The sequence below is a fragment of the Corvus moneduloides genome, chromosome 22 (genome assembly GCF_009650955.1).
Source record: "Corvus moneduloides isolate bCorMon1 chromosome 22, bCorMon1.pri, whole genome shotgun sequence".
Classification (NCBI taxonomy): Eukaryota; Metazoa; Chordata; class Aves; order Passeriformes; family Corvidae; genus Corvus; species Corvus moneduloides.
The window spans coordinates 5,619,466-5,631,755 of record NC_045497.1 but is presented as its reverse complement, the minus strand read 5'-3'; the positions used below and the strand labels follow the sequence as shown (position 1 = coordinate 5,631,755).

At 55.6% G+C, this 12,290-nt stretch overlaps 1 protein-coding gene across 1 annotated transcript in view; it reads right to left on the bottom strand.

The window, feature by feature from the left end:
• Positions 1-12,290, bottom strand: part of PAX7 (paired box 7) — an 85,279-nt gene that overhangs the window by 65,232 nt on the left and 7,757 nt on the right. Inside the window, exon 2 of the mRNA XM_032131328.1 lies at positions 2,870-3,069. Within this exon, the coding sequence (XP_031987219.1) occupies positions 2,870-3,069 (200 nt within the window). The remainder of the gene's footprint in view (positions 1-2,869; positions 3,070-12,290) is intronic.

Here is a 12,290-nt window from a genome sequence, read left to right as displayed (position 1 = left end):
TCGGAGAGCAGCTGCTGCACGGCCCTGGCAGGAGCCTCCTCACGGAGTGCCTGGGAGCAGCGAGGGACTGGGAGATCCCAGCCTGGGACAAGGGAAAAGCTCTCATTATTTAATTATCTAATTAATTTGATTATTTATTTGGCATTCCCTTGCCTCCCTCCTTTCTCCCAGCCTTCGGAAAGGTTTGTGCTCTCCCTGGAATTTTGGGGCTCTTCCCTTCCTCTCCAACGTCCCTCGTGCAACCCTCACCCCATCCCTAAACTCTGCTGTCCCTCAAAACTCCGTTTTTTCCATAATTTACCACAGGAACATCCATTTTTTACCCCCTGCTCGACAGCTCGTGCCCACCTACACGAGGAAGAGCAATTAGGGCAAAGCATGCAAAACTAAAACGGGGGAATTCACACATTCCAAACCCCGGGTGGCTTCATTCCCTTAATGAGCCGCTTTCCCAGGCTCCAAATATCCCTGATCCTACACGGCCACCAAATGAACACTTTTGAACTCCCTGGGCCAAGATCAAAGCCAGAACCAGCCCAAGTTTTGCTGGATTTCCTTTCCCAGTCTCCACGGCCAAGTCTAGAGAGATCCAGGGAAATCAAGGATTTCCCAGGAGGAAGCTGGAGGGAGGTGACAGCACCTGCCCCAATCCTTTGGGAAAAGTCCTTAACCAAGAGTGGGGGACACCCCATTCCCAGACGTCGAAGAAGAAAACCTGAAAACCCTTTGGCAGCTCCAAGCTCCTGGGTGAGCACACCCTTATCCCAAGACCCACAGCCCAAGTCAGCCTGGTTTCCTTTGGAAAAGCTCATTCCTGGCAGGAGAGAGCCTGGAGAGCCCGGAGAGCCCTTTCCCTGCTCACACAGTGCCCGGGATTCCCGCAGCCTCTCCCGAAAGCCCCTCTGGGACCCTGCGGGGGTCTCCATTTCACTGTGGTAACACTCGCAATCCCCAATCCCTCCCCCTTCCCGGCCTTTCCCGAGGGATTCCATTATCCTGGCGATCTGCTGATCCCTGTGCTGTTTGCACACACTGCTGACCCAGCCTTTATGCGGGACACATAAGGGGCTCTGTGTGCAGCTCCCACAAGGGCCATTAATCGTGTCGATGTCAGAATTCCCGGCTCCAAACCCTCCCTTCCCGCTCCTCCCCTCTCCTGCCCTCCCCCCCCACTCCCTTGTTGTGCTCTCCAGAGATCCAAGGGGAAAAAAAAAAACCAACCCGAAACTTGTCGGAAAATTCACACACGGAACTTGCAAACTTTGCAAAATCTGATCTGCTCCCCTGAGCGAGGCTGAGAAATGTGGGATTGCTCCGGGCGGGAATAAACACGCGCTGCGTCCTCCCGGGAAAACTGAGGGATCGCCTCCAAGAGAAAATGCCAAAGTTTGGCTCCTGGTCCCAACTGGGACACAAACCCCGCAGCTGGTACCTCCGGAGGGGCCAAACCCAAAGGGCCTCTCTAAATCCGTGGGAATGGGGATGAGTTGGATGGGACCCATCGAGCCCGAGAGGCAGAGCTGGGTTTGACCCCGGCTCCCACTTTGGAGCAGCCTCATTCCCCAAGGGGAATTCCCTCATTCCAAGGGGAAGTGATGCCTAAAGAGTTCGGCTTTTTCTGTGTTTCTCCTACATCCGTAGCTCTGTGGGACGCCATCCCAGAGCTATGCAGCTCCTGGTGGTTTTCCTACCCTTTCTCCTGGATTTCAGAACAATAATTCACCTTCTAGCACATCCCCAAAATGCTTTTTAGTCTTGTTTCCACAAAGAGAAGAACATTTTGGTTTCCAACCACAATCTGAGAAGACACGACATGGGAATGGGGCCAAGAAACCCTTGGGGTTGGCAGGGGGTGAGTTCCTGGGACAACTGAACCTCCTATGGGATGTACCTGTCAGATATCCTAATTAATCCCCCTTATCAAATCATAGAAATCCCATGACTGGGTGTGCCCATGACCACCCGGAAGCTTCCAATGGAGATCTGCTTTTAATTTGATTATTTGAGCCCCGTTGCAAAGGTTTTTCTCTGTTGACAAGAGGCAGCGAAGGAGCAGCCGTGTTCTGGGCGGGGAGCACGGGGTTAGGCCAGGGAGAGCGGGATTAAGCTGAGGAGCATGGGGTTAGGCAAGGCTGAACAGGGTTAGGCCGGGGAGTGTGGGGTTAGGCCGGGGAGTGTGGGGCTAGGCCGGGAAGCGTGGGGTTAGGCTGGGGAGTGTGGGGTCAGGCTGGAGTGTGCAGGGTTAGGCCAGGCTGCACGGGGTTAGGCCGGGGAGCATGGGGTTAGTCTGGAGTGTGCGGGGTTAGGCCAGGCTGCACGGGGTTAGGCCGGGGAGTGTGGGGTTAGGCTGGAGTGTGCGGGGTTAGGCCAGGCTGCACGGGGTTAGGCCAGGCTGCATGGGGTTTGGCCAGGGAGCGTGGGGTTAGGCTGGAGTGTGCGGGGTTAGTCCAGGCTGCATGGGGTTAGGCCAGGCTACGTGGGGTTAAGCCAGGGAGTGTGGGGTTAGGCTGGAGTGTGCGGGGTTAGGCCAGGCTGCATGGGGTTAGGCCAGGCTACGTGGGGTTAAGCCAGGGAGTGTGGGGTTAGGCTGGAGTGTGCGGGGTTAGGCCAGGCTGCACGGGGTTCAGCCGAGGAGTGTGGGATTAGGCTGGGGAGCACGGGGTTAGGCTGAGGAGCGCAGAGTTAGGCTGGGCTGCGTGGCTTAGGCTGGGGAGCGTGGGGTTAGGCTGGGCTGCACAGGGTTTTGCTGGGGAGTGCGGGATTAGGCGGGGAGTGTGGGGTTAGGCTGGGGATCTAGGCCAGTGATCACAGGGTTAGGCCAGGGAGTGTGGCGTTAGGCCGGGCTGTGCGCGGTTAGGCCGGGCCTTACCTGCACGCGGGCCTCGGTGAGCTTGGTGCGCTGGGCCAGCTCCTCGCGGGTGTAGATGTCGGGGTAGTGGGTCCTCTCGAAGGCCTTCTCCAGCTCCTCCAGCTGCTCCGCCGTGAACGTGGTGCGGCTCCGGCGCTGCTTCCGCTTCAGCGGCAGGTCCGGCTCCGACTCCACATCCGAGCCCTCGTCCAGGCGGTTCCCTGGAAAAGGGGAGAAACGGGAGATCAGGAGGGGGGAGGTTCGGTCCCACGGGGAAAAATATTGGAAGCGTTAAAGAGCCTGGCAAAGCCAGCTCGGTGTCCAGCAAAATAAAGCTTGGGATCAGAAATGTTCCGGTTTGGGTTGGAAAGGCCTCGAAGTTCATCCCATTCCACCCCCTGCCATGGGCAGGGATGCCCCTCACCATCCCAGGGATCCAGGGGCAGCCACAGCTCCTCTGGGAAATCCATTCCAGGCCCTCCCCACCCTCCTGGGGAGGAATTCCTTCCCAATATCTAAGAAAATGAGTCCCTCCAGTCCAGCTTTCTCCACAGTCATGGGAATTCCAGAATCCCAGACTGGTTTGGGTTGGGAGGGACCTTAAAGCTCATCCCATTCCACCCCTTCCATGGGCAGGGACACCTTCCACTGTCCCAGGTTGCTCCGAGCCCCGTCCAACCTGGCCTCGGACACTTCCAGGGATGGGGAATCTGTCGTTTCTCTTCCCACCAGCCTCACAAGGGAAAACTCTGCCCGTGGACGAATCATCCACCACTTTTATGCTACTTATGGAATTTCTCACCATTATTTTTCCCCACATTGCAAAGAAAACCTCGGAAAATCAAAACTCCTTGCAGGAAAAGGGGAGCTCACAGTTCCTGCTTCAAACCATTACAGAGAAAGAACTTCCAGCGCTCGGCGTATTTCAAGGAATTCCCATTTTTTATTGGAAATTCCCATTTCAGAGCTGCCCATTTCACCCTGAAATGTTGTCAACAAACGACGCTCTGACTTGTGCTGCCCAATTTCCTCCTGTGTTTTATCACGTTTTGGGGTTGAAGATTTCAGTTTAGGGGAAAAAAAAAAGGAACAACTGGGAATTTTTACGGATGGGAAAAACTTTTCCAGCTCTGCCTCAGCCAGAGGTTGGGCTGCCCACAGGAGACAGCTCAGCTCTTCAGTTCCCAAATTTCCTATGGAATTCCGATGCCATCAAGTCCTTTCCCAATGTTTAATCAGCCCCTTATTCCTCTACCTCAACTTTCCCTGGACTTTTTTCCTTTCCCTTCTCCCTGCCTTGATCCCAGTGCCAGGTGTGGCCTCCTGAGTCTCCGGTGACCCCAGAGGAGCGCAGCTGGAATAAATAAACCCAGTTGTGCTCCATGTTTTTGGCTGGAGATCAAGCAGAAGGCCCCGCATGGATATTCCCCAGGTGGCTTTTGGAGGAGCTGGGACTCCGATGTTGGCTCTCCTGGAGCAATCCCGGGTTCCGGAGATGTTCCAAGGGGGGGGTTGGGTTCCTTATGGGGTGCAGGTGTCGATTTTGGAGGGTCTCAGCCAGGCCACAAAATGTGCCCCCAGTTCAGGGTAGCAGAGAAGGGACAATGGGACACAGGAGGTGGGGACAGCTCCGGCCCTGCCACCTTTTCCTTCTTTCCCAAGAAAACAGGGGATTCACTGGATTAATTGATTATTTTCCCTTTCCAAGCCTGGCTGTTGTTTTCCCCGGGAACCACCCAGCCTTGCTGACAGCCAGAACCAAATCGTGCTCACAGCAAAGTCCTTTTTCTTTCGGGCGAACCTTTGCTAATTTAGGATTAAAGCAGGGCTTACATAAGCTCAGCTTGACCATAAAGTTCCCTGGAGCCTCTAACCGTGTTTTCCAGTCTCTGGTGTTTTCTTCCACCCTCTTTTTTGTTCAGCTCCTATATTATCATCACCCAAAAATCTGCCTTTCTTCTTGGCAGCGCTGGGAGCTGCAGCTGTGGCTTCCCGACAGCTGCTGGGGAGTTCGAGGGGTGGGAGGCTCAGATCCCCTCGGAGCTGCCTCGTTTGTACTGACAGCACCACAAAAAGCCTCTGCATTCCAAACAAAATTCCTTCTGTGTCCCGGGGCTTTTGGGGAGGATGCCGTGTGAGACCTTGGAGAAGGTGCTGGAGTCAGGGGAGCTCTGCTCCAGGGGTTGTTTGGGGGGGAAAAACATCCCATGGAGAGGTTTTCCCTCCTTCAGGCTCTGGCTTCCTGTTAAGTGCCCTACATGTGTTCAGCTCTTCGATCCAAACCCTTTGATTTCTGAATTCCTCCCCCAAATCAGTGAGAAATTCCCCGACAGCTCCAGAGGAGCAGCACCTGCCCCGCATTTCAAAGATCCTAAAACCAAAAATCCTAAAAAAATCTCAAAGCCCTTCCATGTGTAGCCAGAATTTGTTTCTCAATGAGGTTTTTGGGGTTTGTTCACTTCCAGGGAAGGCCTGTGGTCTCCAGGAGAAGGAACATCTGGGCTTGAGAACAGCAAGGCTGCACATCTGGGCCCCAGATGAGCCGGGGCAGGTAGGAGCCTGCACATCTGGGCCGTGGAGGAGCCTCTGCTGTGCAAAGGCACATCTGGAAAGCTCCAGAACTTCCCTGAAGTTCCTCACTGGAGCTGCTCCATCATTCATGAGCTTGGCTGCTCCTCCCATCCCACTACTGGGATCCCGATCCCCCCAGGAGCAGGAAAAACCACCCAGGAAAGGATCTGCACCAAATTCCACCTCCCTCACTTCGCTCGGGAAGGGAAAACCCCCAAACTTCCTTCCCCAGCTCCTCCTAATGGATCCCGGATTTCTCCGTGAAGTTTTGGGAGAGGACGAGGGATTGTCACCCTCCGTCCCCTCCACGGTGCTGATTCCGGGGTGAAAAGGGCCGAGATGATTAATATGAACAAAATCAGGGTAAACCTCCCCATTCCCGAGCTTCCCAACAGCTCCCGCCCGGCGTTCTCCCCGTTTTCCAGCCGTGCGGAAGTCACCCACCCACCCCCGGTGACCCTGGCAGCCGCGAAAGGCTGGGAACGGCAGCCACGGCTCCCGGTGCCAAGTGCCCGGCTCCAAGAGCCCGACCTCAAAGCCGAAAGCGAGGGAGCAGGAAAAATCCCAGGGAATGCCTGGGACCAGCTGCTCCCACCCGGAGCAGCTGCTGCTGTCAGGCAGGGAAGCAGGAAAGACAGGGAATGTTTTCCAGCTGGGATGGGCTCTCCGAGCCCGTCACCCCACACATCCCATCACAGCCCCACAGCTCTTTCCCATTCCCAACCAGCTGGAACATCCCAGACAATCCATTCCCACATTCTCCCCTGTTGGTTTTCTGAAGCTGTGGGAGACTTCCGGGCTGGGGATTCATCCCAAACTCAAACCCTTCATTTTTCCCAACCTATCCCCGTGTAGCAATAGCTGCCAGCAGCGGGAGCAGGGGGATATCCAAATTTCCAGGGACTTTTGCCACAGGAATGACCTGGTGGTGTTTTACACTCGCTCAGCCTGCAGAGAGGAAGGTGCAGAAATTTCCAGCAGCACTTTCCTGGGTGGTTTCCCAATCCCAGCGCTGCTGACGGATGGGAAGCAGCGGGCGGCTCCCGCGGGATCTCATCCCAGGAAAGATTGATGGGAAAAGCAGAGCGGGGAGTGAACGGAGGGAAAAACCTCCCAGCAGGACAAGGCAGAGAACAGGGAAAAGTGAAGAAGGGAAAACCAGGAGGGAAGGAAAAAACAGGAGAGAAGGAAAAGCCAGGAGAGCAGTGTGTGGGCTACAGGACACGCGCTCATCCCGCTGTATTTGGGATTTTTAGGAGTGATTCCGTTGGGTTTTTATCTCTTTTCCAGAGTGACTGCTCCGCAGCTCGGAATGAAAAGCTCCAACTGCCCGAATCTCTTTGGTTTTGGAAAGAAATCCTAATTTCAGGAATAAAAAGGCAGAGGCTTCATCCTGGGAGTGGCAGCAAGGATGCAGTGTGGAAACATCCCACTGCTCTGAGGGAGATATTCCAATGTCTGGGCGCCTTCTGGGAGCAGAGGGGAGAAATGACCCTGTGGAGGAGGTCAGGAAAGGGGAATCTTTGCGATTCAGGCACGGAGGGATCACTGCATCCATCATTCCATGCTGAGGGTTTGTGCGGAGCAGTGCCGAGTTCTGAATCCTCAGGATGAGCTGGGAAAAGGGAATAAACCCTCGGCAGCTCCTCGTGCCCCTGGAGCAGTGCAGGGAAAGGTGACAAAGGGAAATCCCGGGGCTCATTCCAGCACGGGGAAATGTGGGAATTACAGCCCCAAATTCCCATTCCTGAGTAAAGCTGCTGGTTCATGGGTGGGGACAATGAGCAGGAGCTCTGTGGATGGGTTTGGAAGGAGCAGCAGGAATCTGGAACTGGAGGGAAGGCCCAGGAAAAGCTGTCTGTGATCAGGGCCTGGCTGTGTCCCCTGTCCCCACACCCTTCTCCCCCGTCCCCATTCCCATCTCCCCCATCCCCATTCCCATCTCCCCCATCCCCATTCCCTTCTCCCCATCCCCATTCCCTTCTCCCCCATCCCCATTCCCTTCTCCTCCATCCCCATTCCCTTCTCCATTCCCATTCCCTTCTCTCCCATCCCCATTCCCTTCTTCCCATCCCCATTCCCTTTCCTGTCCCCATTCCCTTCTCCCCATCCCCATTCTCTTCCCTGTCCCCATTCCCTTCTCCATCCCCATTCCCTTCTCCTCTGTCCCCATTCCCATCTCCCCCATCCCCATTCCCTTCTCCCCATCCCCATTCCCTTCTCCCCCATCCCCATTCCCTTCTCCCCCATCCCCATTCCCTTCTCCTCCATCCCCATTCCCTTCTCCATTCCCATTCCCTTCTCTCCCATCCCCATTCCCTTCTCTCCCATCCCCATTCCCTTCTCTCCCATCCCCATTCCCTTCTCCATCCCCATTCCCTTCTCCCCATCCCCATTCCCTTCTCCCCATCCCCATTCCCTTCTCCTCTGTCCCCATTCCCTTTCCCATCCCCATTCCCTTTCCCATCCCCATTCCCTTCTCCTCCGTTTCCCTCCCGCCCCCTCCGCCTCCCTCCTCTCTCTGGGCTCCTCTTGGCCCTGGAGTTAAATTAATCAACAGGATTAGGGGGAATCGGCCCCAGCGAGGCCCTCCAGGCTCAGCCTGAGCCCGGGATGCTCCACAAGGAGCCGCAGCCTGGTCCCGGAGCCCCTCGGAGCCGGGCTCGGCAGCGCCGGGCGTGGGAGCGCATTCATTACGGAGGGATGGATTTGTCTGAGGGGAAAGGGGAGCTGCTGCCAGCCCTCAGCTCTTCCCTCCCTTTCCTCTCCCTTCCAGCTGCACCATCCTAAAAATTAACCGGGAGGGATGGCGAGGTGGGGAGGGAACAGGAATGGGGAGGGAGCGGGATTGGGGAGGGAGCGGGATTGGGGATGGAGCGGGATTGGGGACGGAGTGGGATTGGGGAGCGGCGGAGTTTGAGGGGTGGGAGGCTCAGATCCCCTCGGAGCTGCCTCGTTTGTACTGACAGCACCACAAAAAGCCTCTGCATTCCAAACAAAATTCCTTCTGTGTCCCGGGGCTTTTGGGGAGGACGCGGTGTGAGACCTTGGAGAAGGTGCTGGAGTCAGGGAGGGAGCGGGAATGGGGAGGGAGCAGGATTGAGGATGGATTGGGATTGGGGAGGGAGCGGGATTGGGGATGGAGTGGGAATGGGGATGGATTGGGATTGCGGAAGGATTGGGATTGGGGAGGGAGCGGGATTGGGGAAGGAGTGGGATTGGGGAGGGACTGGGAATGGGGATGGATTGGGATTGGGGACAGAATGGGATGAGGGATAGAATGGGATTAGGGATGGAGTGGGATTGGGGATGGATTGGGATTGGGGAAGGAGCGGGATTGGGGAAGGAGTGGGATTGGGGATGGATCAGGAATAGGGAGGCAGCGGGATTGGGGACGGAATGGGATTGGGGATGGAGCAGAATTGGGGATGGAGTGGGATTGGGGATGGAGTGGGATTGGGGACAGACTGGGATTGGGGACAGAGTGGGATTGGGGATGGAGTGGGAGTGGGGATGGTGGGATTGAGGATGGAGTGGGATTGGTGATGGACTGGGATTGAGGATGGAGTGGGATTGAGGATGCAGTGGAATTGGGGACAGAGTGGGATTGGGGATGGAGTGGGAATGGGGATGGTGGGATTGAGGATGGAGTGGGAATGAGGATGGAGTGGGATTGGGGAAGGAGTGGGATTGGGGACGGATTGGGATTGCTGCGCCTTTTGTGCTGCGCTTGGCTGCGGCAAACTCACCCCAAAGACCAACACAAACCCCACCCGGAGGCGGCTGCCTGGGAAGTGATCGCAGCGCCAGGGAAACTCGGATTTAACGGGACGAGAGAAGGAAGGAAAACTCACTTGGAAGGTGCCAACAAGATCTGAGCAGCCCCAGCGACAGCCCCACAGAGGATCCCCCTTTTCAGACCTCCCCATATCTTTCCATATTATTCTCGATTTTTCTCAATTTTTCTCAATTTTTCTCAATTTTTTCATATTTTCCCCATATTTTTCCCATATTTTCCATATTTTCGCTGTTCTTCTCTATTTTCTCCATTTTCCTCCATTTTGCCTCTATTTTCCCCACCTTTTTCTGTATTTTTCTCTATTTTTTTATGTTTTTCTCTCTTTCTCCCTATTTTCCCCATATTTTTCTCTATTTTCCTCATATTTTCCCACATTTTTCTCTATTTCTCTCCATTTTTCTCGTATTTTTCCATCTTTTTCCTTATTTCTCTCCATTCTTCTCACCCCATCCCTCCCTCTCCTCCCAGTTCCGCCAGAATTCCCCTCCCAGCTCAGGGATCGGGGATTTTGGGAAAACCCTTGCGCGGGGTTTGGAGGTGGATGATCCTAAAGCTCCTTTCCCAATCCCTTCTCTCTCACCTGGCCATGGAATACAAATGAGATTCCAGACAGAATTTTCCTTTGGTCAAAGGCCCCATGTGGGATTCCCAGAGGTCCGGAATTCCACCCCCCCCCACCCCCCGTTTCCCCTCAATTAAAAATCCCTCAATTTGAACCCGAGCCTTCATCCCTCTGAGCTCAGCCCAGCTCCAGAGGCACAACCAACCACCAGATTTTGGGAAGGAAAAGCTGGAGAGATCCCGTTTTCCTTGGAATATCCATCCCCAAAAGCCTCTGGCCCACACCAGGACCTGCTCCGAGCGCAGACAATGCCCACAGCTCCCTGAATTCCTCTCTCAGCCATTCCAGGTGACTCCGGGCTCGGAGCATGCCTTGGCCTGGGAGCTGAGCTCCAGCAGGGCTTTTCCAAACCCACAGAGCAGACGGAATTCCATCCCTGACCAGCTGCTCTTTCCCAAAGCCACGCATGGATCCCAAACTCAGGGAAGAGCCCAGAACTTGTCCTCCTTTATCAGGTGGAAGGATCTCATCCCAGATCCAATCCCAGATTCAATCCCAGATCTGATCCCAGATCCAATCCCAGATCTGATCCTAGATCCCATCCCAGATCCAATCCCAGCTCCAATCCCAGATTCAATCCCAGATCCGATCCCAGATCCAATCCCAGATCCAATCCCAGATCTGATCCCAGATCCGATCCAAGATTCAATCCCAGATCTGATCCCAGATCCAATCCCAGATCCCATCCCAGATCTGATCCCAGATCCCATCCTAGATCCCATCCCAGATCCCATCCCAGATCCCATCCCAGATCTGAGCCTAGATTCCATCCCAGATGCAATCCCAGATCCGATCCCAGATCTGATCCCAGATCCAATCCAAGATCCCATCCCAGATCCGATCACAGATCCCATCCCAGATCCCATCCCAGATCCAAACCCAGATCCAATTCCAGATTAAATCCCAGATCCCATCCCAGATCCGATCACAGATCCAATCCCAGAGGCTCCATGGGGGAATAGTGGGATCCACGGGGCTGATCCCAAGCCCCATCCAGCTCTGTCCCCACACACAACACAAACCCCAAAACTCTCTGCTCCTTCCACAGGCGAACAAAACCAACCCATCCCGAACATTCGGAGGCAAACAGGGAGGGAGGGAGGGAGGGCAAACAGGGAGCCACGTCCCCGGCAGCCTTTGTTGATTCCCTGAACACAAACAGATGGAATATCCATCAACTCCAGCCCTCTTTTCTTTCCTTTCAACTTTTTCCTGGTTCTCGCCTTCCCTGCCCCCCTCCGCCCCTCGCCCTCTTTCTTCGGGCTTTTGTTTGGCCTTTTCAGGCGGCCCGAGGTAACGGGGCCGGCCCCAGCCCCACACAGCTGTGGGGGCCATAAAAGGCCCCTTCGGCACTTCCATATTCATGGCCTCGTGCCTGTGGCAGGCGCAGGGTCCGGGAGAGAGGGAGGGAAGGAAGGGAGGAAGGAAGGGAGGGAAGGAAGGAAGGAAGGAAGGAAGGAAGGAAGGAAGGAAGGAAGGAAGGAAGGAAGGAAGGAAGGAAGGAAGGAAGGAAGGAAGGAAGGAAGGAAGGAAGGAAGGAAGGAAGGAAGGAAGGAAGGAAGGAAGGAAGGAAGGAAGGAAGGAAGGAAGGAAGGAAGGAAGGAAGGAAGGAAGGAAGGAAGGAAGGAAGGAAGGAAGGAAGGAAGGAAGGAAGGAAGGAAGGGAGGAAGGAAGGAAGGAATTCGGAAGGAAGGAAGGAAGGAAGGAAGGAAGGAAGGAATTCGGAAGGAAGGAAGGATTGATTTACGGGGTAAACCCCTGGATTTACGGGGTAAGGCAGCAGGGATGGGAGATCCAATCCCAAATACCCCTGGATTTACAGGGAAGCTGAGCCCGGATTTCCTGGCCTGCAGGGGACACGAGGGACCAGCGTGGCTGTGGGACCTGGGGCTGGAAAATCAGGGAGGGATGGAGCAGGGGGTAAAATTCCCTGTCCGGGTTTATCCTGGCACGCTGGGTTTGCTTCCTGTGGGTCCCGGGGCAGCTCCATGGCCTGGGCCCAGCTGCTCCTCCTCACGCTCAGCTCCAGTTTGGGACTGGCATCCATCAGTCCCTGCCACACCTGGACTGGGCAGCAGCTCCAGCCGGGGCCAGGGAGAGGCAGGGACACCCTGGGGATGCCCAGCTCGCTGGGATCCCACCCCGTGCTCCAGCCCTGCAGTTTTCCCCCTGTTTTCCTGGAGCACCACAGCCTCCAGAGCCAGGGGGAACCTCCAGGAGCTCCTCACCCCACTCTGCTCCCCGTTGGGAGCACAGAAAAACCCCAAACTGCTCCCCGCGAGCTGGGAGCGTCCCTGAGGGGCCTGGAGGCACAAACACGGCTCTGAAATTCCCGGGAGTGCTCAAACACTTTGGGAAAACACCCCAGGATCAGCCTGGGAACAGCCCCAGGTGGGTGCTGGACACCTCTGGGCAGTGTCACCCTCACTCCTGAGTTCTTCTTTGGAATG